At 38.5% G+C, this 27742-nt stretch overlaps 5 protein-coding genes across 9 annotated transcripts; 4 read left to right on the top strand and 1 right to left on the bottom strand.

Annotated features, from left to right (window-relative positions):
• Positions 1-357: 357 nt before the first annotated feature.
• LOC104000938 (tetraspanin-3) lies at positions 358-3841 on the top strand. Of its 2 annotated transcripts, none has more exons than XM_009423099.3 (3): positions 358-1402; positions 3153-3501; positions 3592-3841. In XM_009423099.3, exons 1-2 carry the CDS (start codon positions 869-871, stop codon positions 3495-3497), a joined length of 879 nt encoding a protein of 292 aa, XP_009421374.2. In that variant the 5' UTR covers positions 358-868; the 3' UTR covers positions 3498-3501; positions 3592-3841. The 2 variants fall into 2 exon arrangements, with proteins under 2 accessions (XP_009421374.2, XP_009421375.2); XM_009423100.3 differs by having other exon boundaries at positions 3589-3841.
• A 1952-nt stretch (positions 3842-5793) lies between these two features.
• On the top strand, positions 5794-10233 carry LOC104000939 (protein IQ-DOMAIN 2). 4 transcript variants are annotated; one of them, XM_009423103.3, is made up of 6 exons: positions 5794-5954; positions 6329-6455; positions 6553-6861; positions 7893-8114; positions 9000-9119; positions 9325-10233. In XM_009423103.3, exons 2-6 carry the CDS (start codon positions 6381-6383, stop codon positions 10021-10023), a joined length of 1425 nt encoding a protein of 474 aa, XP_009421378.2. In that variant the 5' UTR covers positions 5794-5954; positions 6329-6380; the 3' UTR covers positions 10024-10233. The 4 variants fall into 4 exon arrangements, with proteins under 4 accessions (XP_009421378.2, XP_009421376.2, XP_064942803.1 ...); XM_009423101.3 differs by having other exon boundaries at positions 9322-10233; XM_065086731.1 differs by having other exon boundaries at positions 5794-6031; positions 9322-10233.
• A 781-nt stretch (positions 10234-11014) lies between these two features.
• Positions 11015-15180, top strand: LOC104000940 (elongation factor 1-alpha). The gene is made up of 3 exons (XM_065086728.1): positions 11015-11147; positions 12925-13413; positions 14032-15180. The coding sequence occupies exons 2-3, from the start codon at positions 12952-12954 to the stop codon at positions 14911-14913; spliced, it is 1344 nt and encodes a 447-aa protein (XP_064942800.1). The 5' UTR covers positions 11015-11147; positions 12925-12951; the 3' UTR covers positions 14914-15180.
• A 572-nt stretch (positions 15181-15752) lies between these two features.
• LOC135595597 (protein disulfide isomerase-like 5-1) lies at positions 15753-19303 on the bottom strand. Its single transcript, XM_065086729.1, has 4 exons — positions 19111-19303; positions 17962-18020; positions 17614-17789; positions 15753-16071 (listed from the first exon to the last, which is right to left on the bottom strand). Exons 1-4 carry the CDS (start codon positions 19255-19257, stop codon positions 15989-15991), a joined length of 465 nt encoding a protein of 154 aa, XP_064942801.1. The 5' UTR covers positions 19258-19303; the 3' UTR covers positions 15753-15988.
• A 4780-nt stretch (positions 19304-24083) lies between these two features.
• On the top strand, positions 24084-26576 carry LOC104000942 (uncharacterized). The gene is made up of 2 exons (XM_009423106.3): positions 24084-24266; positions 25657-26576. Exons 1-2 carry the CDS (start codon positions 24158-24160, stop codon positions 26337-26339), a joined length of 792 nt encoding a protein of 263 aa, XP_009421381.2. The 5' UTR covers positions 24084-24157; the 3' UTR covers positions 26340-26576.
• The last annotated feature ends 1166 nt before the right edge of the window (positions 26577-27742 follow it).

Genomic DNA, 27742 nt, shown 5'->3' with positions numbered 1-27742 from the left:
AATAGCAAATATAAGATTTACATAGCTTGATATTTTTTGTCTACAACAACAGGGGAAAAAAAAAATCAAATTATATGTTAACCATTTGAGAACAAGTTTCATATTCTCCTGAATTAAAATATTTCTTTCACATTTTCTCTCTCATCATCTCAAAATTTTTGACCTCTTTTTGCCACAAAAAGCTTAAAAACAAATGATGGTCCTAAAACATATTTGACATTACTTGACAAAATATATATGCTGGAGATAAATGTTGAGGAAATAATTTCTTTTCCATGCAATCAAGCTCCAATTCCTCAAAGTTAAGAATCTCATTGTCCACTGTCCATGAATAGAGAGTTGTTATCCTCAAGTAAAACCCAGAGAAACATTACTTTCTTTAACTTGTCATTTCTTTCTCCTGTCATGTAAGGTTGAATTGTCTCATGATCTCATCCTGCCAAGAACAAGCTACTGTGAGTCTTCTACCTTGCTTGGCTCTGTACTTAGACCTTTCTGAGAGACCTGGGAGACACTGCATGCACACTTCCACCCCCACCCTACCTGCCAAACTCCAGAAAAGAGAATAAAACAAGAGCTATGTTGCAGCTTCCAAAACACCAGCAGCGTCAGTCCCCACACACTCCTTTCGAGTCTCATTACACTCTTACTGCCATCAGCTGCTGCTATTTTATTATATGTCAGTTATATATCCCCTTCTGTCACCCATTCCTACCATCCCAAGCCTCCTGTTTTCACCCAAAATAGAGGGGGAGAAGCGACGGAGAACAAGCCACCGAATAAAGGCGCCGCCGCCTTTGGAGGAGAAGAGAAGAGAAAGCAGCGAAACAGAGTTCCATCAGCTGTGAAGAGGAGACGAGAAGGGAAGATGATGCGAGGTAGCAACACCCTCATCGGGGCCGTGAACTTTGTCACGTTCCTGATATCGATCCCCATCTTGGGCGGCGGAATATGGCTCAGTGCCAAGGCCAATTCCACCGACTGCCTCCGCTTCCTCCAGTGGCCGCTCATCATCATCGGCATCGCCATCATGGTCATCTCCCTCATGGGCTTCGCCGGCGCCTGCTACCGCCTCACCTGGCTGCTCCGCATCTACCTCTTCGTCATGTTCTTCGTGGTCGTCGCGCTCCTCAGCTTCGTCGTCTTCGCCTATGCCGTCACCGACCGCGGCCACGGCCAGGTCGTCATGGACCGCGCCTTCCTCGAGTACCAGCTCTCGGACTACTCCGGCTGGCTCAAGGACCGCGTATCCGACCCCGGGTACTGGGCCAAGATCAGCGCCTGCCTCCGCGACAGCCGTGTGTGCCCCAAGATGGCGAGGTACGGCCGGGACTCCACCACGGGGTTGCTCATCCCTGAGCCCGCGGTTCTGTTCTACCAGAGGCATCTCTCCCCTATCGAGGTCAGTGCTTGGATCAAAATCTTTCTGTTCTTTGCTTGTTTTCGTTGTAAAATGGGAATTCTTTGAGGATGTGAGCGAAAAGAGAGCGTCTTTAGGTGAAATATTGGATTTTTAGGAGCAGAAAAATCAAAACATGATACGATTCAGTAAAAGATTGTCTTTTTAGCAGATTAAAAGCACTTTGCACGTTCTTTGATGTGTTTCTTGATTCTTTTTAGTGAATTGAGAAGATGTTACACATCTAATGGTGTGATTTCCTTGTTACCACCGTTTTGGTGATGCTTGATTTGAGAAGATTAGATATTAGGTTCTGTTTCGATTATAAGCAAAAACACTGATGATATTGTTTAATTCTTCCCAGTAAATAGGTTAAATTTGTAGTGTCTCCATCTACTAATTGATTATATTGTTTAATGCATGTCTGCAACCATGTACTATCTGATATGACTGCTATTACTACTGATGAATCCTTTTCTTTTTTAGCTTTTCTATTGAACTCTTCCCTTTATTTTTGGTTTATGTGAGAAAAGAAAGGAAGAATTGCTGCTTATGTTTGCCTCCAAGCAATATATGTAGATGGCAGACTGCCCTTCTGGCAAGTTCTTTTTGTTTGCCTTTTTCTAGTTCAGGTTTCAGATTCCCCTTCAAAGATTATCTATGCCCATCTTTATTGATATGTAAATAAAGTTGGAGGATTATATCAAAGCTTAACAACACAAACAATAAGCTGCATCCTGCCTTCTTAAATGATTCTTAAGAATCAAAGAAAAATTAACAGCAAAGGAAACAACAGATGTAGACAGAAAAAGACATCTTTGTTCATGTGCTGATAGAAAACCCTGTTGTGCAGAAAAGTCCTCAGGGATCACTAGAGCTGCACCATATGACAGCAACAGATCTTTTATCTACTTTCTTCTTTTCCTAGTCGACAAAAAGAAGAACCACCATGGCTACATGATTGAGGATGAGGTCTTTATTTTATCTTTTCCCCTGTAGTGGGACCAAGGGAGAAGATAGAACACAGAAATTAAGTGGGTATCATGGAAGATCTACAACTTGTGGTAATTATAAAGAACCAACAGCACATGTTATTTTGGAGTGGGTGGCCATTCCTGTCCTTGAATGCTCCTTTCCATCTCCTACCCCACACTATCCCCATTGAAGACTTTGGTTGGTTCTCCAATTGCTAGTCTTCTACTTACCTTATCCAGAGGAGAGTACTCCCTCTGGTTTAGGTATTACGGGTCTTCCCAATCCCAAATTGTTAATCTCTATGACCTCAATAGATGGAAACTTATTATTCATCCGCTTTCTTGGTTGTTTTACCCCCTAATAGTTCCCCGACTGATTGGATTGCATTTTGACCAAACAAACATTGCCAGGGACCGGGCCGCGGAGAATCTACAAAAATCATAGTTGTAGAGGATCTACACCAATTTAAATGGAATTGAATGAATTTCACAAGATATTTAATAAACATCAAGTAAAATCTGTTTCAGTGGACTTTTAACTTTCTTATTGCTTGAGTGCCATTCCCGAATAGTTTATTGCTTTCTGCTCAATTTCTTTAATCAAAAGTTGTATCTCAAGTATGTTGTATAACATTTGTTTAGCATCTACCTTAACTGTTAACTGAAAGATATTGTCATTACCAGCTGCATTTATAACGTATTTTCTCTAAGGAGTTAATGACTTTTTTTTTCTTTACCAATGTTCATTTTCTCGATTGTGTTGGTTCTCAATGATGCAGTCTGGGTGTTGTAAGCCTCCCACTTCGTGTTGGTTTACATACGTAAATGAGACATACTGGACTGCACAACCAGGGACTGTGGTGAATGACATTGACTGCACCAGGTGGAGCAACGAGCAACATTCACTGTGCTACCAGTGTGGCTCATGTAAGGCTGGGGTTCTCGCGAGCATCAGGCATAACTGGAGGAAGGTCTCTGTGATTAACATTGTTGTGCTCGTCATCCTCGTGATCGTGTACGTCATTGGTTGTGCCGCATTCAGAAACGCAAAAAGGATCGACAACGATGAGCCCTTCGGAGAGAACAGGATGAGTAAAGCAAGACCTAGCAGGTTCCAGTTCTAGACAGGTCTGTAGATTAGAGCTGTTGCTATACAATATAAACATAATGGCTGCTTGAAGGTTTGTTAATGAAAGTTTGTGCTCCTACCTCCAGCAGTTGATGATTGGCTTCAAGTTGCCGAAGGAAGAGAAGAGGCTCCATCAAATTCCAGTTGGCTTGATTTGTCTCTATGTGACAGTTCTATTTGTATCAGTTATCTTTTATGTTCAACACAATCAAACAGAAGACAGTGGGTGATCTCATTTTTCCTAGTTGAAATGTTGTTTGTGTTACCAGAAAACAAGACTTGTCCTCTTGCTTGTATGGAACTTCATTCACATTAATAGTGATTCAGCAGTTTGTATAATCCATGTTTAACTTGTCTAAGAATCATGTGAAGCTTGCAGAACTAGTTATCATTATTTTTCTTCACAAAGGAACATGTTGTTTGTTATATTTCTTTTAAACATTGAGACTGCAGCCTTAGTGGCTGATAGTTGTTTTTCTTGTGTCTTGATATGAGTTAGCATTTAGTAGTAATAGTCTCTTTAATGTGTATTTCTTTAGAATTTAAACCCAGACAGTTATTGCAAGAAAATCATCAAATCCAGTGTCCAACTGTCACAACATATTAGCTTTGAATTCCAAGAAACCTTATTTTTTTTTCCCTACAATACTTCAGTACACCAAAAACCCCAGTTTTCTCAGTGCCAGAAAAATTTTACAGAGTTATCTCAGTGCCAAACATGCATTTCAAACTTTCTGATAGAATCAGTATAAGACAGGCATTCCACAGGGTCAGATCCAGTCAAGTTGCATGGTCTGAGCATGAAATTATCTTTCTTAAATAGTCTTAAAATAACATGGTTTGAATTAGAGCCATGAAAATAATCTCTTGCACACACTAGACCTCTTCAAATTACATATAGATAGAAGCTCTGTTCTTAATATTTGATATGGATTGCAGGTTAATGATACTATCTGAAAAGAGTCTTTAGCATCATAATTTCCCAGAGTTGCTGCAAGTGATCTTGAGTTTAGTCATGAGATCTGACCTGGTGGAGAAGTTGGATATGGACTTTGGGGCTTATCATTGGGCATGGTGACTCACAAACAATACTAGTTGTGAGTCTCAGAAAAGGCTCCTCAGAGACAAGGCCTAATAAAATGCAGCATCCAACCAATCCATGAAATAAATGTATAGGTTAATAGTAGCAACTCATGATGTTGTTTGACATTTATGAAAGCAAGTATTTCTCTCAGATGATTGATGACATGAAATTTAGTTACATTAATTATTAACTTAATCACAAAATTAAAGAGATGTAGTGCTCTTCAACAAAAGAAAGAGATAATGCCCAGACAATTCTGCAAGATCATATTAATGATAGGAGACAGTCATAACCCATCTGTTCTCAATTTTGCTGCGATGCAATCAAATAATAGCAGATACTACCCAAAATTTGCTGGTTCATACTGCAGATCACCAGCTCGAAAAGGCTGGAAACAACAGGTTACATGTTATTTCCAATCTGGAATCCAGATCTGCGCCCTCACCTGCTTTCAAGATCACAGAAACGCTTATCTTAATTTGGTTTGTCAACCCATGCTATGAAAGAAACCACACAAATTGAATGCTGTACAGCAGTAATCCTGAAAAGGAAGACTCTTTTTAATGTTTCATTAACAATCTGTCACATCGTCCATGTGACGTTTGACAAGGCATGTGAATCAAGCATTGCTTCGAAGTCATGCAACGCCAGTGCTGCTGCTGCTGCTCTCACAGATCACAGCCTTCCATGAAAGCAGAGAGAGAGAGAGAGAGAGAGAGAGAGAGGGAGGAATTCATATGGTTTGGTGGAGTGGAAGTTGCACAGTGAGTTACTGACTTCATCCGTTGGTCACCACACGCAGCTTCCCTGTTTCCAACATTAGATGTATAAGCTCACAGGTTTCGTGCTCGATCGTTCTCGACGGTGAGTGCCGATGTGCGCACCGCGAAGCGCGTCATCTCTCTCTCCAGCTCGCTAAATCCCCTTTGCGCAATCGTTTCCTGCCACGTCACCAGTGTCGGAAACCTCACCGCTGGGCGGGCGGTTACCCGATCCAACTATTTGGATGACGACGGAGCTGCTCTGTTTCCGTCGCCTGCGCACCTCACCCAACTGCCTCTGCGACATGGGCCCCGTGTGGGACCCGCCGCCACTCCCGATCACGAGGGGAGGTAGGTTCATTACATCTCGGTGGGACCCTTCTGTGGGCCCGTCGTCCTTCCGTTGGTCGCTCGCTCGCTCGCTCGTTCTCCACGCAGATCTAGTATTCTCATCTGGGATCTGTCCGGTCTCTCTCCTTCTCGCACGGAGTGGCGGAGAAGGAAGCGATTGATTTAGTCGTCGCGAGTTCGTTTTGACTCTTTTGTCCGGTTGTGTTCGGTGTCCGTTGCTGAGGCCAGAGAGAGGGAGAGATCGAGGGTTTCCAAGGTGTTCAGCTCATTCCACTTCGCATCCAATGATCTACTCCTTCAACATGTTTCTATTCCGTGGATTGGTTTTTGCCTGTTCGATTCAACTCGTGCTTCATTCATATTCTTTTCCTCCGTTGCTACGGAAAGTATACATTTTGGTATAGAACTCTTTTTTTCTTAGGAGATCTTGAAACTTGTTATTTCTTTCGCCTTCAGAAAGGGAAAAAAGATTTGTTCTTGCTTGAGGAAGCGACCTTTCTTTTTTCTGTTGAAAAGATCAGATCTTTATGAGAAAGATAGGTTTTTTGCTAGTTTTTGTTCAGGATCTGGCTTCCTTGGCTCCGAAGATTGCATTTCGCTTTGGTTCTTGATTCAAATTTATTTTAATAGAGTATCCATTTCGAAGAAGAAGAAGAAGAAGAAGAAGAAGAACAGTGGGATAATGGGGAAGAAGGGGAAGTGGTTCAGCGCTGTGAAGAGGGTCTTCAGCCCTGAATCAAAGGCGAAGAAGGAAGCGGTACGGATTTTGCCCCCACTCCTTTGCTGATCAGATCTGCTCTCCCAAACTTCTCTTACAGAAAATTCATTATTTTTTCCTTTCTTCTTTTTTCCAGAGATTGAAGAAGAAACTGGAATCTGGGACTTCCAAACCTACTGACTCATTAGAGCGTGCTGCTTCCGAGGTAGTTCCTCCTCCGCCTCCTCGTCATCCGGAGGAGGATAAAGTAGTGGAGATTGAGAATGAGCAGAGCAGGCATGCTTGTTCCGCAGCAGTTGCCGCTCCTGCTGCCATTGAACCTGTTGTGACATCTTCTGAGGCCGCAAGGGAGATCATTCGCCTCAAAAGCACCACAAAATACCCAGGCAAGACGACAGAAGAGATCGCTGCAATCAAGATCCAGACTGCTTTCCGAGGCCACCTGGTACGTGAACTCGGTGCATTGTCCTCCACATAACAATGAAATTATTCACATCTTCTTGATGCCCTTCATAGAGATTTGAACTTCTGTTGCAATATAACATATAGGTCATAATTACTATGTACTTGAACTCACATGGCATTTGTACCAGTCGGCTGATTCAATTCTTGTTGCTATATAACGATTAATATACTTGTTGGAATTCGGAATATGCCATTTGTACCAGTAGGCTGTTCCAATTCTGCTCTCAACAAGCACTAACATTTCTGATGCTAGAGTGTCATTTTGTAGTAGACAATCAACAAGTTCAAAGTTCCTGCAAGTTTGTCCAACAGAAGAAATTTAGTGGGATCGCTTGCCATTTTAAAAATGGCAAGCTATCAAAACTTGCATAGTTCTTGCGTGGCTTTGGGTTATGAACAAATATAGTACTCAATAGTGGGTTCCACTTGTGCTTTCCAAGAAACTTATTGCACAATGTTTATGTTTGTTTGTTGTTTATTAGTGAACAGTCAAACTAAGATAATATTCTTGCGTGTCAAAAATGGAAGATCTTCAAATGAACCCAAGTTAGTCCAAGTGATTAACTTTAAGTGTCTATGCTTCCTAAGATCTTCAATTAATGTCATGTCCCAACTCCTACTGTAACATCCAGATACTTGCATGTTTTATCATTTCTCGAAAAACCATGTTTGTACAGCACAGATTTCTTTACATAACTGTACTGAGACCAACAAAATTGTTCGATGCATCTTATACCATATAGCTGTGTTCCGTTTACCAAACCGATGGCCATTTATCTGAGATTGTGATGATCTAATCAAGCTCACCAACAGCACAAAAAATGTGAAGGTAAGCTTTCTATATTGTGCAGGCAGGCAAAACCAAACTTTATGTTTCTCAGCTTACAAGTGATTGGCCAAAACACGAGTCTTAATATTCTGTTCCAAATTTGCAGCTTCACAAATTCTTTCTTTAAATTCTTAAGTTAGTTAATTGTTCATAATTGCCTATTGTTTCAATCTTGTGTCAAGGCAAGGAGAGCTCTACGGGCATTGAGAGGGTTGGTTAGGTTGAAGTCACTGGTTGATGGTGATACTGTTAAGCGTCAGGCTACAACCACATTACGATGCATGCAGACCCTGGCAAGGGTTCAATCACAGATCCGCTCAAGGAGAATCAGGATGCTAGAAGAGAACCAGGCTCTTCAGCGACAAATGCTGCTCAAACATGAAAGAGAGCTTGAAAGTTTGAAGGTAACTTTTTTCATCAGATCTCTCACAAATTCCATGTTTGTTTCCTGTCTTAGCACAAAGTTTTCTTGTTATACAGAACTGAGAACACATTCAAAATTTGTTCGCTTTTCTTAACATCTATTTAATCAGGAGGATGATGTAGCCATTTATATTTAACTTATATATTGCTTAGTGCATATATTTTTTGATTCGATCTCATGGTTGATTGCTTAAATCTATAATTGCATGTAGAAAAAGATGAAATGAATACACAATTTCACTTTTACAGGTTTTCCTATAGAGGTCAAAATGACTTATCTTTATGCATACATCCATCTATGCATAGGGTTGCTGATAAATGTTGTTAAAGTTGTATATTACATGCCACTTGTTTGCATCCAACTAGACGGGAAGCAACCTTGACAAAGTTTGATGTTTTTACATACAGATAACTGATTTAGAGAGAACTAAAATTTGAATGCCATGAATTAGGCATCACGATTGAAACAAAAAAACAAGAAAATTTGGTTGTCCGCATATTTCTACACATGTGCTACTTTCAGAACCCATTGATGTTGGGAGACATATTCAGTGTTTTCTATTTTCTCGATAAGTACTTGAAACATGTTTGTATGGTGGACATGATTGATCAAGATATGCTTTCACGAGTCAAGATTAACAGACATGAGGCTAGGAAATTGACTGCTAGGATTTAATTCTCTATTCCGTTCCTGTTTGATACTTGCCAATAAAGTTGCTTTTGTAGCCATTCATCGCTTTAAATGTGTTTCTTCAACTATATGTTATTGGAGGACAGCAAAAAAAAAAAACAAAACACTTAACAAACATTTTCAGTAAGCAAAAATTGCAAATTTGGACCATGTCTAATTTCTCTTTTAATAACAGATGGGTGAGGAATGGGATGACAGTTTGCAATCAAAAGAACAGATTGAGGCAAGTCTGTTAAGCAAGCAAGAGGCTGCAATAAGAAGAGAAAGAGCACTGGCTTATGCATTTTCTCATCAGGTAATCGCGGTCATTCTATGAATGGAATTTAGCATCTATGTGAATGTTTAAAACTATTAATATAATTTCCTCATAAATTTGTGCTAGTGCCACATTTCTTTTAAAAAAAAAATTGTTGCCACTTAGCATCTTTCATATATCTTTTGAATTCATAATATTCTTCAATATCAAGTACTTCTATCTTCCAAATTTTGCTGTGCAGCAGTGGAAGAGTTCCTCAAAGCCAGTGAATCCATTGTTTATGGACCCCAACAACCTACAATGGGGTTGGAGCTGGTTGGAGCGATGGATGGCAGCAAGGCCATGGGAGACCAGGAGCACAACAGATAGAGAACCGAACGATGACCGTGCCTCCATCAAGAGTGCCATGCAGAGTGATGGAGGTGGGGTAATCTTAAAAGCTTATGCTTGTCGCAATGCCAATCCAGATAAGCCGTCACCATCAAACCAGAAACCAAGTCGTCCTGCAAGCCGCCAATCTCCCTCGACACCACCTGTGAAGGCACCATTGTTAACAGGGAAGATGAAATCAGCAAGTCCGAAGCGTGGTTGGGCACCATTGGAAGACGACTTGAGGAGCATGGTCAGCCTGCAATCTGAGCGATCCAGGAGGCACAGCTTAGCAGCAGCATCAGTGAGAGACGATGAGAGCCTAGCTGGTTCACCAGCTGTTCCGAGCTACATGGCACCCACGGAATCAGCAAGAGCGAAGTCCCGCTTCCAGAGCCTTTCAGATGACACCATTGAGTCTGCAGACAGATCCTCTGTGGTTTCTGCGAAGAAGAGGCTGTCTTTCCCCACAGGAGAGAGATACAGTCCAGCATCTCCAGCTGCGGTGAGACGGAGCTCAGGTCCTCCCAAGGTGGACATGGCATTGGTGAAGGATGTAGAAGTCCGATCCTGATCACGACAGAATCAACACGAGAAGCAGGCAGCTCCATTGAAACCTGGTAGAAGATAGTTATGAAATGGGTGGAGGACCAACTGTTGTCAGTTTATTCTATGATTACCATTTATCTTGAGTGAGATGTTTGCAAGTGAGTGGTTTGTTTATATGAATTCTTATTTTGTGATGAACAAGGATTTAATTGAAGTTTCTACTACATGATTCCAATTTTTGGAACTCCATTGCATTCTGTGGTGTTAAATGTAAATGCATGCTTCCATAGCCAAACTTACTAAGCAGCATGTAATTGAAATGTATGGAAATATGTTATTTTGTCCTAAACTGCTTAAAGATTAAGATTAATTTATGAAAGATTGAATGATTCTTGGGCTTAAACATTTTCAATCAATTATTTCATCAATTAACAAATAAGTTATTTTATCATATTGAGTTATGACAAATATTATTGGAACTGATATACTATTGATGGATCATAAGAAACTAAAAAATATGATTATTCAAATTTTATTTTAACATGAGATGATGATTAATTAGTAATACTCTTATCTTATTATCATGACAAATTTTATTTTCACATGAGATGACAATATTAGTAATAATGTTATCCTATTATTATCTTAAAACTTTTATACGAAAGACTCGAATAGAAAATGTATGATTTATTTAATTTATTAATTTTAATATGAGATTATCAATTAGCCATATCATTATCTTATTATCTTCTTAATCTTTTAGGCGACCATCATCTCCAAATTGTCTTACTAATGAGCAAAACATAAACTCCAATAAATGAAACGAAAAAAAAAGGAGGAGAAGTTAATGTATAATATTACCCAATTCCACTCGACATCCTCCACCGTCCGATGATGTCGTTTCCGACGACCGAAAGGGGGTCTCTTTTATGCGATACGATTCGTGCTCCTGCTCGGAGCCCTCTATAACCGTTGGATTTAATTCGGACGGAGCTGCCGATTACACTTTCAGGACCGTCGGATACAAGGATCGGACGGTGAAGAGTAAACCCTAGGCGCCACTACGCCCCCGGATGTCTTTAAAAGAAGCGGAGGGCGTCGCCCATCTCCGCAACTCAATTCGCTACCTCGCGGCCGCCTCTGTATTAGGTGAGTTCCAATCGCCCGATCGCGGATCATTGCTTTGCCTCTGTTTCTTTGTTGCGTGTTCTTGATCTGTAACCGTGTCGGAACGATGAGTCTTTTCGTAAGTTGACTTGTTTTTCTCGATATTTGAGTTTGATTTTGGCGATTCTCGTCCCCTTTTCGATCAGCTGGCATAGTTATCTTGATTCTTGTTTTTCGCTGAGGTGAGTTCCAGTCGTTGCGTCGATTTTATTCATTTGAGACTCTGATGTCTTACTTTTCATGAGTTTTGTCGAAGTATGTGCACGGTTGGGGTTTCTTTTTATTTGTGCCTTTAATATAAACCCTAGATTTTAATTCGGCGCGCTTCTACGCCCCCCTGCGCTTTTTTTTATGGTTGTTTATGGTAATTAACTATCCTTGGATTTGGTAATTAACACGTTTCTGTGATTTGTACCTTGCATGTTAGATCTAACAATTTAGCGAAATTGTCTATAGATCTCATGTTCATTTTCTCACTGAATTATTGTTTTAGCACATAAATTCTGACTTTGGTGAATTTTGTCCTGTTCTCATGGGATCCTGATGTGAAACTAGAATTGTCTTTAAATTTTGTGTGCTGTATATCGTTTGATCAAAGAACATGGGAATGATTTAAGCGTCCATTGTCTAATGGGAAGGATGAAGGCTCTTTAGGCCTTGGGTATAGGTTCAAATCCTATTGGACGCTATTGACTTCATTACATTCCCAAGTTCGGTCTCCACGCCAGTATATCATCAAGAGATATGCCTAATGTATTGCGCAGACCTAGATAGTTTAGAGGGCTGCTCATCTTATTTGACATATGTCATTATTCCCTCTTACTGGAAGGATCTTCTCTATAATTGTTCTTGCTTTATCAAATGTTGATGGAACTAGTTTATGAATCCTTAATGCAGGGTTGATCTGAATGCTGTAATTAAAATAGCTAGTGCTTGTTGAAGCTTGTTTTAGTTAATACTATTTTTCTAGTGTTAAATTCACGTAATTTCATAAACAGTGGCTTTTGTGGCATACAACTCAAATGTGGTTCTTATGTTCATTCATCATTGTACGCTTTCATTATGTTTAACTCCTGTAATCATGTGTGCTTAAGATGTCTTCTGCATTGATTTCTTACTAGCCTGTTTGTACCATTTGTATGTTTCAAGTTTCATTTAGCATTTCATGGAACATTACTTTCTGAAAATCATTAGTAATAATTTGCATTTGGTATGACATCGTATGTTTTGTCATTAAGTTGGTAGAGACATCCACCTCCCTGAGGTCTGTCCTTGAATTTATATTGCTACTGCAGTTGCACATGGTCCTAGCCAAGTTATTGCCTAGAGATTGGTCACATGTATTTGATTGTACAATAATTATGTTGTCACTTGTGCAATGGGTCCATTTAGTTGACCTTTTTGTTCCTCTTTTATGGCTAAAAAGGATATTAGAAGTTTCAGGCTCATAACTAGTTTAATGTTTGAATCAATATTCCTTGTTGTTGACTGTTACAACTAATCATCTACACAGGTTACGTATGTTTTCAATTGGATCTGGAACAATAATTTTAATATGTTGTTTCTTTTACTAGAATCTGTATATCCTATGTCTAAGTGGTTCTTTATATTAAAATGATTCATATATCTGATGCATCTAAAATACATTAAGTTGGTGATTGCTTGGTGGCACCTGATATGTTTTTTGTTTCATAATTTAAGAATTATTACAGATTACAGAGTTTATATCTGATGTTAATTATCTTTTCTTTATTGGTAGTTTTTTTTGCTTTAAGCTATAGTCGCCATGGGGAAAGAGAAGGTTCACATCAGCATTGTGGTCATTGGTCACGTCGATTCTGGCAAGTCAACCACCACTGGGCATCTTATCTACAAGCTGGGTGGTATTGACAAGCGTGTCATTGAGAGGTTTGAAAAGGAGGCTGCTGAGATGAACAAGAGGTCATTCAAGTATGCCTGGGTTCTTGACAAGCTTAAGGCTGAGCGTGAGAGAGGGATTACCATTGATATTGCACTTTGGAAGTTTGAAACAACCAAGTATTATTGTACTGTCATTGATGCTCCAGGACACCGTGACTTCATTAAAAATATGATCACTGGAACATCCCAGGCTGACTGTGCTGTTCTTATCATTGACTCAACTACTGGTGGTTTTGAAGCTGGTATCTCTAAGGATGGCCAGACTCGTGAGCATGCTCTGCTTGCTTTTACCCTTGGAGTTAAACAGATGATTTGCTGCTGCAACAAGGTAATCATCTTAACTTATTGAAATGGTTAATTTGGTGCACTTTTCTGTATCTGGTCAGAATTATCTTTTTATGAATGTTTGGCATTGTCCAAAACCGTTGAGGACTTTCTTTTCTGCAACATTGTATATTGGTCATGTCTTCTTGGAGGGTCTAGTATCATTAACATGACGCTTTTACCTTGCATCACTGTCGTCAGCACTTCTGCAAGTGTCTTTGCAATGAGATGCTATCTTATGTAGCGAGTCCTCTGTTCACTTGGTGTCTGGGCTAGCTTGCAAGCCTGTAATGGTTGGAGTTGGGCCTACCAACAGTCGCTGACTGAGCTGACCCACTCCACCAAGTAATCAACTGACTGCTGCCTGGTGTAATGCATGTTTGGTCATATACAGTGCCGGCCCAGGTTCATGCAGTGCTTTATTCCACAAACTAAACGAGTTTGATGGTTAAACTGGGACACCATGTCAGATGATGCCCAGTGGCAGATGAAAGTCCTACTTTTCTTTATGTTTATGTAGAAAAAAATCCAAAGTTTAATGTCTCTAATTGGCCATACCTGCTCTCTACAACCTTCCTCCTTTTCCTCCTAATCAGTTGAGTTGTCCTTTGTCTCATTGCAGATGGATGCAACCACACCAAAGTATTCCAAGGCCAGGTATGATGAAATCGTCAAGGAGGTTTCTTCTTACCTCAAGAAGGTGGGTTACAACCCTGAGAAGATTCCTTTTGTCCCCATCTCTGGATTTGAGGGTGACAACATGATCGAGAGGTCTACCAACCTGGATTGGTACAAGGGCCCAACCCTTCTCGAGGCTCTTGACATGATCCAGGAACCAAAGAGGCCATCAGACAAGCCCCTTCGTCTTCCTCTTCAGGATGTGTACAAGATTGGTGGTATTGGTACTGTTCCGGTTGGACGTGTTGAGACTGGTGTCCTCAAGCCTGGCATGGTTGTTACTTTTGGTCCAACAGGTTTGACAACCGAAGTTAAGTCAGTTGAGATGCACCATGAAGCTCTCCAAGAAGCCTTCCCTGGTGACAATGTTGGCTTTAACGTGAAGAATGTTGCTGTGAAGGATCTTAAGAGAGGTTTCGTCGCATCCAATTCTAAAGAAGATCCTGCAAAGGAGGCTGCTAACTTCACTTCTCAGGTCATCATCATGAACCACCCAGGCCAAATTAGCAATGGTTATGCCCCTGTGCTCGACTGCCACACGTCCCATATTGCAGTCAAGTTTGCTGAGATTCTCACCAAGATCGATAGACGTTCTGGAAAGGAGCTTGAGAAGGAGCCAAAGTTCCTCAAGAATGGCGATGCAGGCTTCGTGAAGATGATTCCGTCCAAGCCCATGGTTGTGGAAACGTTCTCCCAGTATCCTCCACTTGGTCGTTTTGCTGTGAGGGATATGCGTCAGACTGTGGCCGTGGGTGTCATCAAGAGTGTCGAGAAGAAGGATCCTACCGGTGCTAAGGTCACCAAGGCTGCTGCCAAGAAGAAATGAGATGATTCAGCTCTGCAGCAGTGTAATGTTATACATGTAGGTGCTTAGTGGCTGAGGCGACGAAAGCCTTCGATGGTTTTCCCCCATCAACCCCTTTTGGTGTTTCTTTCTTGCGTATGTTTGCTTATGTGAGTCCAAGTGCAGCTGTCTTGGGAGATTTTAGGTTCTCTACTCCCTGGCAGTTCGGAATATTTATGTGAAATTTAGTGGCCCTCAGAAGAGTTGTGAACATTCTGCTTTAAAATAAAAATTCTATGTTTTTGGGTCCTTTTTAGTGTAAATTGGATCAGGTCTAGTTTTCTTGTGATTGGCAGCAAGTCTCTAAATCCTTTCGGTTCAATCTTTTAGCCATGTTTGCTGGTTTCTGCCTCGGATTGAGAGGCGTTCCACAGGACGTTTGATCCTCGTTTCCCAGCATATGGGACGTGTATCGAGTTTGTCATCGGATCGTGGTAAGTGCGTAATTTGCAGTTGTTCCATTTGGTTATTTGTCTTCGTAGGTAGTTTGGCTGCTCCTTTATTTATCAATTAATTATTCTTTATGAGATAATGAAAGGTAGGTTTGTTTTCTTGTGGTTTAAAGTCCCTATGGTTTTACAGCCTCGACTCATTATGTGTAATCTTACTAATTGATTTACTGCCTCCGACATCCTCTTGGAGTACCGTGCAAACTTACCGGACCAAAACATTCACAATCTGAGTATTCGAAGCTTATTAGTCGCAATCTTCCGATGTTACAAGAAATGAAAATTAAAACAAAAACAATGACCAAATGCTATCACCATTCTGAGATGTAGTTGCATCTACAGAGCAGAAAAACCATATGGACAGTAATTAAATTGACACTAAATGCTGGATTTTAGTGATTAAACAACACAATTTCAGAATGTATTGGTAGGTGCGGCAACAATTGTGTGGTCAATGTCCCATTTGATTGTTGGGGGAAGATAAAAAATAACCAGTACTGGAAGCACAAAAAATTAAGGAAAAAAGCAAGCTTGGTGACTACTGAAAATAAAACTCGGCCAACCGTCTTTGGCAAGAAAAAGTCGAGATCCTGGGATCCGTCTGTCATTTAATCAGCTTCTAGCTTTGCTCTTGCTGCTTTATCTGCTTCATCCAGCACAAATTGTTTAAGTGGTTCGACTTGTCTGGGACCTGCAAATCATGTATAGCAAGCTTCTTGAGTATGATGAGCAGGCTTTCCAAAATAACATTGCAATCTCAAATGCATAACAAGGAGGTTGATTTCAGACAATCGTAGTCTCTTTAAACATTTAATTATTAGGCTGAAGTTTGAATTCAAAATTTTTATCACAGAAGTCACATCAAGATACCAAATTTTGAATTCAATCAGAAGAAAAACCACAATAACTTGAATAATATGACTTTAATCTATCACCAAAGTTCATCTTTGAACACAATCAATATAACTTCCTAGCTCATGGATCTCCAGTTCCAATAAACAAACAATATTGCTAGAGTGGTCAGCGCATAGAATTGTTGCGATCGTAGGGTCTGAGGAGGACCAATGTGCACAATCTTAACTATGTAATTAAAGAACACAGCAAAACAACCTTTTGAGCCAAAATTCACACTCTGATGAATAATATCAATAACAGAACACATTTTCGCAATCTCAGGCCATGGTAGGCATCCCCAGGGAATAGCTTTATATGTGATAAAGTCATTCTAATGCAACTTACTTACCCAGCAAGAGAGTGAGAGATCACCATGACCATCATTGATGAAGAACTTCAGTTGTTTCAAAATTGGATAAAATTCGACCGGACATGGATGCTTTGAGTTTGCATACGTGTTCATTGGATATTCATGGATACTAAAATGAGACTTTGATGCAGCTGGATACTTGGCATATCCAATTGAAAATTGGATACTGGTGAGATATAGAATCCTTTGTAAATTGTTTATTCAGATGCTGATTTGTGTATCATAGATGAGATGAATGTCTTTTGAAGCAGTAAGCTGCGTCCTTAGAAGATTCATGCTTTCTTTACCCTATTGTCACACGAGCAACAGATACCAGTGCTATCAAACATAAAGAAAAAACACCACCTTAAACATATTTGGATGAAGCTGATGTTCTCCATTTCACACAATTTAACAGATGCTACATATTAGCACATAGCTAACTCTAAGGAAGTTTACATATTCCATCTGAGTCAGGAAATAGTAATAGAGAAGCTCAGGAGCAATAACTATTCTTAAAGTCGGAAAACCTTAAATTATTTGAAATTATGTCCAGGTACTTATCTGAGTCACCCCCTTTTTTCTTGCGCAGGATTCTTCTTGGAATCTCAAGTAACCACTTCTACAGGTGTTCTTAGTTGACACGCTCCAAATTTTCAAATCTTTATTTGTTTCAAATTCATCATAGTTGTCTAAAACTAGGATATCCATAAAAAGAGAAGAACTGATTTCCAAGTGCTGGCAGATTGGATAGATTCCAGTATTAGATAGCAAATTCTAAGGAATTTGCGACAATATCACACAAGAAAACATGAAATTTATCATATCACAGCTTCATCATAAAATTCGTGTCACGCCTAACAAACTAAGAACTCATGATTTTTAATTTAAAAAATACAAGTAATTATCAGAATTTTTCAAAATAAATGTCAAAGCAAATTTTCTAGAACATATGAAGCATAATTTCCAGTTATATATGATAAGGAGTACCTTTATATTTTGCGATTTCTTCGCCATCATAAAATATCTTAAATGTAGGATATGAATGAATGTCAACTTTGGTGCACACTGGTTTGCTTGTACTGCAATCAACTTGCCCTATCTCTATTTCATCTTCACCTTCCATTGTCTTCCCCAAGTCCTCCCACAGTGTTCCTAAATTCTTACTGCAATGGAGTGTCATCAATTAATAATCAAGATGATTAACACACTTATTAATGATTGATGCATATATGTGCTGATAGCCAGAGATAAAGTAAAAAAAAAAAAAAGTGTAATAAATGGAAACAGTTCACACTTCAGGTCATCACATAAACATAAGATGCATGAAGTAATTACCAGTGTTTACACCATGGCACACAGAATTGTACAAACCAAACGGTGTCCTTTTCCTTCACCTAAAGTAGGAAAAATAGATTCAGAAGTTGCTACCATTCAACATAAGATCCCAAGAGAATGTGAAAAGGTGACCATAAAACATATGCCAAATTCTAGTGCACACATATTACATGAGTTGCCAGCATACCTAAGTTAGCGTTATGGTGAAAAACCTATTAAAACAACCCAAACGATCTTGGAGATGCAACCAATATCATTTATGCATGTTAAATCCGGATATCCAGTGCATCAAAATATCATATGCATGCATATATATACCTATATTTGTTGGATCAAGATGATCAAGATAGAGATGCATATATGTTGTGTGCTCATTTTGTGCCCCATATATCAAAAATAAAATTATATAAAATAATAGCGAGGCCAGCCATGTTTTTTGGATTAGATTATTGGGTTGTTCAAAATTAAGTGTTATGGAAATGACATTAAGCGCAGCCATGCTTCGTGAATTATATTATCGAGTCGTTTGAAAACAAAATATACAAGAAGTTGTGTTAGGGACATGAGAATATTGAAATATAAGTGTGGGCCTACTACTGATAGAGATAGGAAAAGACACATTTATGTTCATAAACTATGTTGATGTTCCCAATCAAAAATATATATTTATGGTGGTTCATTTAAGATGCTATAGATATGTCCAAAGAAGGCCGATAGTTTCGCGAGTTAGAAAGGGGGACAATTTGGGTAGGGAAAGAAGAGATATAAACAAGACCTGAGAAAACTATTTTGGATATCATAAAAGAGATCTGATAGTAGTTAAATTGACTATTGTATTGCCTGCCGAGCTCAGTGGCAGGAAACAGATCCCTTGGGACATCATGCCAGCTTCTTCTTGAACCTCTGGTTACTAACGATTAACTTGCACTAGCATGAAGTCTTAGAAGCTCCGATCTAATGTGTTAGAATCAAAGAAAAGATAGGGTTAGGGATCCAAATTCAGTGGTGAAAACAACCGATTTGAAGTACTGAATCAGAACCCGCTCAAATTTAGATTCAATATCGTTCGATATCATCCAAGTTTACAGAAATCAAAGAGAAATGGGAAAAAGTACAGATCGAGATCGAGTTGACCAGATGAAATAGTACCTTGTCCGCGAAAGTTTCTTCGGTGAGGGTTATCACCTCGGCACGGGATCCAGGGCATGCGCTCAGGAAGAAGAAGAGGGGGAGGATGAGGAGGAGGAGGAGGAAGAGAAGCGAACGCCGGCGGTGGTGGCTACGGACGAGATCCATGGCGGTTTCCCAATACTCGATCTTAGGTCCTCTACTTTATCGAACCGAGAGGCGCCGCCGATTTTGAACCCCGTTTTATTTCCCAGCCGGCCCCGGTTTGAAATTTGGAGTGGGCTAATTCTGTCAGACCGCAACGATCGTGGGTTGGGCTAATTCCGGTTCAACATTTTGCGCATCCATCGTTTCTATGCGACACCGGAGTCTCTTCCTTCATTTAACCAAATGGTAGTGTGACCTAATATAGTTCACACTCTTTACTCTACCCATAGTAATAACTCTTTTCACAATAAGAGTTATCTATATAATGATGATATTTAATTAGAAAAGTTTGTTAGGTAGCTGACCCTCTTAACATAAACCTATAAAGGTTTGTCTATTCTTTATACATAAACTTTTGTGAGGGATTCGCGAAGTTTTAATAGTTCTTTCATTTTCGGGATAAATTCTCTTGTTTGTGATTCGTAAAAAGAACCAGCAGGTTGATGAATCATGACACTAATGATATTGATACGATATCATGAACGATTCTTCTATCTTACATGATTGGACTAATGTAAGGGATAAAAAAAATACCAAGAATAAATTAAACAACCGTACAAGCATCTTACATACGGCTCAACAATAGAATTAATTTTTTTTAATCTTATATTCTATCGAAGAAAGAAAGAGAATCCATCTGATTTAGATCATTGAATGATTTATTTACCACCCATCCTTTCGTGTGAGTCAAAAATACTGCGATGATTTTATTGCTTTATATATTTATCTTATTGTGGAAGAAAAATGGTTTGTGAAATTGAAATGTACTCTCAACATATAAAATTAACAAATCAAAAATAACCTTTGTTTCATACTACTATCTCGATACAAAATCTCATGTTATGAAAAAAATAATAATTGTTTGTTCATATCAAACTCGAAGTATCATGCTATTATTACTTATTATTCATATTCAATATGGTTAAAGCATAGTCTTTCTTTTTTGTTTTCAAATAAAAACTCATTGGCGCGAGGGAATGTTAGACATTTGGTAATTTCTCCTCTGATTAAAATGAAACATCTCATCGAAGCGATTAACCCATGCATATTGTATGCACATCGGGTGGCACAAATTACTTGGTATCATATGATACTATCAATCTTGATGAAGTCAACTAGGATAAAATTGGTTCCTTTAAGAACTGTACGTGCACCTTTCGATGCTTGTGGTTCAAAAAAATTAAAAAAAAGAATCAGTGTTTTGATTCTAGTTCTCTTTTTTATTTGTAATAGGTTTTTGTTTTTCTAATAAAGCTTTTATTTTTTAAAAGACATGATGATGGCTTCCTTACCTATAAAAGAAAAATTACTAAACTTATTGAAATTGAGTAAATCTCTCTCATTGATGTATTGTTTCATCGATGTTCAAATCATGATGTAATTTTCTTGTTTTTGAATGAGCCTTTTCAATTTTTTTAGGTTCATGTTCTACTCGGGGAAAATATATGTCCAAATTCCATTTGCCCATATAGGGCAAATGATTTCAGTACAACTTCTTTTTGTTATAATTTTTTTTTTTAATTCGTTTCATGACTTTCCCCAATCATTCGATGTACTATATTCTTATCCTACAATAAGGATAAGAATCACTTATGATACAAGCGGTAATCGTATATTACATGGATTACCAATTTGATATTTTCTTAATGGAGTTGGGATACTTTATTACTTTATTTTATTTTTATTTTTCTAAGTTAACCATAAAATCTCCTAATTGATCCTCAAAATAAATAAATTAATCTAATTGTACTTCACACTCCAAATGATTGATGGTTCACTCAACACAATATTTCTTATAAAGTAATAACTCTATATAGTTCTTATAGAGATACCATTTCGTTTGACCAAACGGTATTGTGAACTTATATAGTTCACAATTTTTGGCTCTACCCATCAATTATAGAGTAATAACTCTTTTCACAATAAGAGTTATGTATACAGTAATCACATTTAATTAGGAAAGTTTGCTAGGTAGCGGACCCTCTTAGTCCACTCTTTTAACAATAGGAGCATAATATTTTCTCTTGTTATAATACTATTTTCTTCATTTAATAGATAACTATTTGCTAGGGAATTACTTTTCATTTCAAATCTAAGTGATTGGATTTGCACCAATAGAAACCATAAATTCCATACATAATATAGGTATATGATAGTTCTTTTTCATTTACCTTATTCATTGGTACCGATCTCATTAATACCAGAAAAAGTATATCATTTATTCGAACTCATGATATGAATGAGTCGCACATAAACCCTATTACATATTCCTTGACGCTGAGGACATCCTTTGAGAAGATTTCATAATATTTCTTATTAATTGTCTTGCATTTCTAGTAAGTTGTTTAACGGTTGGTATATATATATATATATATATATATATATATATATATATATATATATATATATATATATATATATATATATATATATATATATATATAATGGAATGTGTTGGTTTAGATCGATCTTAACCCGATGATTGGATTGATGATTATGAATTTTCTCTACTAAATACCAAATAATAGAAAATTTAAATTTGGTTTAAAAATGGATTTACGGTATTTTCATTTTTGACCGCTACAAGATCAACAATGCCATAAGCTTGGGCTTCTATTGCTGACATAAAAACATCCCTTTCCATGTCTTTGGATACAACCCATAAAGGCTTGCATGTTCTTTGTGTAAGCATAAAAATTGTAATATACTGAACTAAATGTAGAAATAATCTTTTATGTTAGGATTATAATCAAATACTTAGATCTGATTTAACGATGTGTATCTTTTGATACAATCTGAAAAAGATATCTTTGTTTGATCTGTAACGACACCGTCTTTAGATCTAACATTGCTGTTAATCTGTAAAGGGGAACTAGATTCTTCTTCTCTCTTCCTATTCTTTCACAGGATCAACTAGATTGATGGTTTAGGGAGAAAGAGTTGAGGGAAAACTGTAATCCCTCAACTATAACCTCTGAGATGTTTACTCTTTAGTCCATAGAAATCCTATCTATTTATAGGTGAGAGTAGAGGATATTTCCTTCAATCAAGATTATTTCCTAAGGAATCATACTTTAAGTGAACTTATTTTCTATTGACTAATATATTTCATTAGAATCTAATTAGTTATATTATATATATCTTATCTAATTATAAGAACCACAAAATCTAACACATTGTACATAAACTTTTGTGAGGGTTTCATGAAGTTTTAATAGTTCTTCCACTTCTTAAACAAATTCTCCTATTCATGATTCATAAAAAGAACTAGCAGGTTGATGAATTATGACCCTAATAATATTGATATAACATCATGAATGTTTCTTCTATCTTGCATGATTGGACTAATGTAAGGGATAAAAAAAAATAACAAGAAGAAATTGAACAACCAAATAGGCATCTTCATATGCAACGTTGCATGTGGCTCCACAATGGAATTGATTTTTTTTTTTCTCTTCCACTTTATTGAAGAAAGAAAGAGAATCCATTTGATTCAGATTCTTGAAGGATCCATTTACCACCCTTCCTTTCGTAAGAGTCAAAAATACTACGATGATTCTGTTGCTTTATATATTTATTTCGTTTACGATTTAGCAATCCCAAAGTACCTTTCTATTATGATCAAATAAATAAAACTTATTTTTTTTTTTTCATTTTCATACTCTTTCATAACATAAATATAAAAAATAAACTTCTAGTGTGGAAGAAAAATAGTTTGTGACACTGAAATATACCCCGAGACATAAAATCAACAAATCAAAAATAATCATTGTTTCATACTACTATCTCGATACAAAATCTCATGTTATAAAAAAATAATAATAATTTGTTAATATCAAACTCATAGTGCCATGCTATTATTATTTATTATTAATATTTAATATGACGAAGGCATAGTCTTTTTTTTTTCAAATAAAAACTCAGTGGCGCGAGGGAATGGTAGACGTTTGGTAATTACTTCTCCGATCAAAATGAAAGATCTTATAGAAGCGGTTAACCTCATGCATATTATATGCATATTAGGTGGCACAAATCGTATAGTATCATAAATAGCTATTCCTCGTACCACGGGAGAGTTTATAAACAAAGAAAGATTCATAGTATTATCTTCTATACTGAGATATAGCATGAGACCAACAATTTGATTTAAGATCTCGTAATTAGCCTCTTGACCTAAGAAAAGTAATATGTCTTCATAAAGTCAGTTGATTAGGACAAAAGTTCCTTTAGAACTGTACGTACACCTTTGTATGCATACCGTTCAAAACAAAATCTCAAAAAAGAATCAATGTGTCGATTCTTTTTTATTTTATTTTTTTTATTTTTCTAAGTTAACATTAAATTATCCTAATTGATCCTTAAAATAAATAAATTAATCTAATTGCACTTCACACTCCAAATGATTGATTGATGGTTTACTCGATACAATATTTCTTAGGTGAAACAAAGGATATTTCGATCGAGGAAAACAACGGGTAAATTCCATATGGTCCAATATGTCTGACAAGTCACACTATATAAGTCAACCCAAAAAATGCTTTTAGACTCACGAAATATGTCATATGTGCGTGCCATATGGATGATATGTTATCATCATTCCGGCACAAAGTAACTCAAAGCCTTTGCATGTGCACTCTTCAGTGCTTGCTTTATGTCAGTGCGAGCTTTTAAGCTCGACTTAAGTGTCAGCAATCTCAGCCGTGAAGGTTGAGACGAGTCCACTCTCCCAAGGCTGCCATGTTCGGTTCACGCGACGCGACGCGACGCAGATTTGGTTCGCGATCGCAATAAGGCTCACGAGCCGACCCGGCCCGCTTATGAGGAGCGGAGGAACCCCAGAGTGGGAAGTGAAAGAGGAGCCATGGCGGCGAGGGGACTCGGGTCGGTCTCTCGGCTCCTTCTTTCTCGATCGACGGCCACCGCTCAGCTGTCGCCGCGGCCGCTTCCGTCCCGGAGGATTTCTTGGTCAGGTCTGATATGCATGCGTTTTTGCTTTGTTCTGCTCTATGATCACCGCAAACGTCTCTCCTTGTTTCCGTCCTAAGTTCAATTATAATTTGACGTTTCTCGATCCGTAAGTCGGTCGGGAACGCCAAAAAGATGACCTCACTTGATTTCTGGCACAGCAAAAATGAATCTTTTCTTCGCATCATGCTTCCAAAATTTTGCCCTAACATGGGTCATTCGAGAAAAAAATTTCAGTTTGGTGGAAGAGTAACTGTTCATGTTCTTTCGCCTAAAAGCATCTGTAATATAGGTTTTGGATTTTTCTTAGAGAAGAATCATAAGGTGTGGACTTGGAGGACGCAACTTTCCATAGATATGCACATTACAAAAGTTTGGAACTCCGAGAATGTCATTTTCACTGTAAATTGACCCCGAATATACACTATAGTTAGGATCATCTGGTGATTTTTAGTAAGTGTACTAGTGTCACAAAATCAAATATTTAGTACATAGTTAAATTCCCTGTCTGTTTGTTTTAATGTGTCACAGTATAGGACATGTGAAAAAAAATATTTCACCTGTATAATTCTCATGTATAAGAAGTGGATTGAGGTTTTCCTATCTGAAACTTTTTAGGAGCATGAGTCTGGTGTGGAAATGGAAAATAGAATATAGTCTTGTGTATGAGACAGAGAAAATACTCAGTCGTCGGTGTTCTGGAAATTTGGTTCACTATATCAATTAATTGGGAATTTAGCTATCCACCGTTTATATGTGTCAACGGATGCTTTATGCTGCTTGGGTTGCTGACTTAACCCTTGCAGATTTCCTAGCTGTATAAATATCATGTGCCGTTCAAGAAGACGATCATCAACGCCAATCTCTATATACAAGGAATAATTGGTCATCCGAGCTTTTATATTGATGTTTTCTTTGGATCTGGTCATAGATAGTATCCATTTTGCTAGACTAAGGAAACAAAGATGAAACATTCAGGATTTTCTATATATGTGACAATTGTGCATAAGCTGAATATCCTCTCTGTTGGGTGCAGTTTTTTAGCAAGTAATAGCTGCCTCTATGATCATTTTCATCTCTGTATGAAAATGTTTCACATGAAACTTGACAGATTGCACTATGACAGTGTTCATTAGGTGCACTTATATTTTTGACTCACTTTTTAAAGGAGAAATTTTTTGGGTTAAAAATTAAAAATGTTTGTAATCGTTGCATCCCAATTTTAGTTTATTTATTTTCATTTTCTCGAGGTTAATGAGGTAATGTTTTTTTTCCTCTTTCATATTAATTGCAAAAATAAGTTTCATGGTATATTTCACAACCATTCTGCAGCATGTTTTATGTTTTGCCAGAACAAGTAGCAGATTGTAATTTGCTTTCTTTTCCTTGATTCAGATCATTTGCCTTCTAGGCATGGAACATGGAATCATTATTATGCCTTTACTTGCTCCACCTCAATGCCACTTAAAGCGGGTAGTATCACCTCAGAAACCAATATATCTGATCAGAAAAGATGGGTTTCTCAAGCTGCATTTGCAAAATCTGAAAATGGTGAAATCAAGATTAGCATTGGACCTAGAAGAGGAGAGACAGAGAAAGATGGTAAAGAAACTGGGTTTATTTACCAGGGACCTATCTCTTCAACCATTAAAAAAGTGAAACTTTTGTCCCTGTCAACCTGCTGCCTCTCGGTGTCTCTTGGGCCTGTCATAACATTTATGACATCCCCTGAGATGAATGTGATCCTTAAGGGAGCTGTTGCATCTACTGTGATTTTGCTCAGTGCTTCCACTACTGCTGCTCTGCACTGGTTTGTGAGCCCATATATTCACAAGCTGAGATGGCAACCTGGTTCTGATAACTTTGAGGTTGAGATGATGTCTTGGTTGGCTACACCTGTACCAAGGACAATCAAGTTTGCTGATGTCAGGCCACCAGAGACCAATAGACCATTTGTAACCTTCAAGGCCGAGGATAACTTCTACTTCGTCGATGTCGAGCACTGCCACAACAAAGCATTACTGGCGAGGTTGACACCTCAAAAAGCATCTCATGAATCTGCTTTCAAGAACCTGTGATCATGGAGCATTCCTAAATTTTGCTTGCCATGCGTTTTGTTGTTTAGCTGAACGTTTAACATATTTGCAGTTTCACTATGATGAATCCCTACAGCATGCTTGACTAGTCTTTGTCGGTTTGTGTAGATCTATCACTCCAGAACCAAGTTTTGCTATTTTTCTTTCAATAATTGGCAGTTCTGTATCCTTTGAAACACTCATTAGTTGGTAAGGAACAGCAATATTTGTGTTTGAACCCTTCGGTATATTCTTGCAGTAAATTTTGTTGCCTGATCTGCTTGGACTGGTTCTGGATCGGTAAACCAGTTCAAATTTAGATTTTGTCACTGTTAGTTTGTGGATGTGTTAGTTTTATATGAAATCTTTATTCCTTTTTGAACTTGGGTATTGCAGATAGCATTTTTTATTGCAAAGGGGGATTGAGTAAGTTCAATAGGCATGACGACTTTCTTATTTCCTTGATGAATCTTTAGCCATACGATGGACTATGTAGGTCTTCTATGCTCTTGATTACAGTGAATATGATCTCATTATACCTAACAAATTGATGACCTTTATTATGGTATGCTCCCTTTTCTTTTGGTTTGCATAAAGAGAATAAAAAAAGATATATTTTTTTATGGATTTAACTTTATTTCTTTGATTAGTGGCTAAATCACCTATATCAATTTTGTATTAAGAAGCACCTTCTTTTGCCATGGTAGGTCGCGAGTCTTTTTAGAATGAGATCACCGAAGATTTGTGACACTTTACACTTCGGCTTTCATTAAAAGATAACCCACCCGTTTGGACACCGCGTGGATTGTGAGTAACCAACCCACCACCGAAGTCGTTTTGGACGTTTAGCATCCGCAAAGATCGATCCTGGGTGACGTGTCTATGCATGGCTGATGCGAGATGGGCTCCACCGGCCAGCGATGCAGCCCGTACGTGGAGACCGACCGGGGGCCAACCGTTCAGCCGCGACATCACCCGTCCACGGCTTCCCGAGGTGAATCGGCCCGGGCTGGGCCGAACGCGGTTCCCGTGTTGGGTGGCACGCACGCTGGCACACACGATCTCGTTGCTCTGCCCGCCGTATGCATCAGTGAATCCGAATGCGAAAGTCTTCGACGCCCTCCATCTCAACCGTACGCTACCGCCCCATTTGCCACGCCAAAAGAAATATTATATATTGACCGCAAAAAGACAAAATCTTCCAACGGAAATGTTTTTGCCCTCCCCTTAACGACCCACCCGCTTCCCCGCCCCGCTCTGCAGTGCAGCGAGCGAACGGGGCCGCCATCGACTCACCTGTCATTCCATCGCTAGCTCCAATCCCGAGGTCGGTAGGTCGTGCGGGGGACGACCAAGGAAGGTAAGAAAAAATCGCTCATCGAAGAGACGTACGCGATGGCGCGGAC

Source organism: Musa acuminata, chromosome BXJ1-10, assembly GCF_036884655.1.
Source record: "Musa acuminata AAA Group cultivar baxijiao chromosome BXJ1-10, Cavendish_Baxijiao_AAA, whole genome shotgun sequence".
NCBI classification, from domain to species: Eukaryota; Viridiplantae; Streptophyta; class Magnoliopsida; order Zingiberales; family Musaceae; genus Musa; species Musa acuminata.
This window is presented reverse-complemented; position numbering and strand designations above follow the sequence as displayed.

What these genes read in the sequence shown, in the direction of transcription:
- LOC104000938 (XM_009423099.3), top strand. Translation starts at nt 869, where the DNA reads ATGATGCGAGGTAGCAACACCCTCATCGGGGCCGTGAACTTTGTCACG. An exon ending in GGCATCTCTCCCCTATCGAG is followed by an intron (nt 1,403 to 3,152) that starts GTCAGTGCTTGG and finishes TCAATGATGCAG; the next exon opens with TCTGGGTGTTGTAAGCCTCC.
- LOC135595597 (XM_065086729.1), bottom strand. Translation starts at nt 19,257, where the DNA reads ATGGATCTCGTCCGTAGCCACCACCGCCGGCGTTCGCTTCTCTTCCTC. An exon ending in GTGCCATGGTGTAAACACTG is followed by an intron (nt 17,790 to 17,961) that starts GTAATTACTTCA and finishes ACTCCATTGCAG; the next exon opens with TAAGAATTTAGGAACACTGT. An exon ending in AGAAATCGCAAAATATAAAG is followed by an intron (nt 16,072 to 17,613) that starts GTACTCCTTATC and finishes CATGATTTGCAG; the next exon opens with GTCCCAGACAAGTCGAACCA.
- LOC104000940 (XM_065086728.1), top strand. Translation starts at nt 12,952, where the DNA reads ATGGGGAAAGAGAAGGTTCACATCAGCATTGTGGTCATTGGTCACGTC. An exon ending in TGATTTGCTGCTGCAACAAG is followed by an intron (nt 13,414 to 14,031) that starts GTAATCATCTTA and finishes GTCTCATTGCAG; the next exon opens with ATGGATGCAACCACACCAAA.
- LOC104000939 (XM_009423101.3), top strand. Translation starts at nt 6,381, where the DNA reads ATGGGGAAGAAGGGGAAGTGGTTCAGCGCTGTGAAGAGGGTCTTCAGC. An exon ending in GAGAGCTTGAAAGTTTGAAG is followed by an intron (nt 8,115 to 8,999) that starts GTAACTTTTTTC and finishes TTTTAATAACAG; the next exon opens with ATGGGTGAGGAATGGGATGA. An exon ending in CTTATGCATTTTCTCATCAG is followed by an intron (nt 9,120 to 9,321) that starts GTAATCGCGGTC and finishes TTTGCTGTGCAG; the next exon opens with CAGTGGAAGAGTTCCTCAAA.
- LOC104000942 (XM_009423106.3), top strand. Translation starts at nt 24,158, where the DNA reads ATGGCGGCGAGGGGACTCGGGTCGGTCTCTCGGCTCCTTCTTTCTCGA. An exon ending in CCGGAGGATTTCTTGGTCAG is followed by an intron (nt 24,267 to 25,656) that starts GTCTGATATGCA and finishes TCCTTGATTCAG; the next exon opens with ATCATTTGCCTTCTAGGCAT.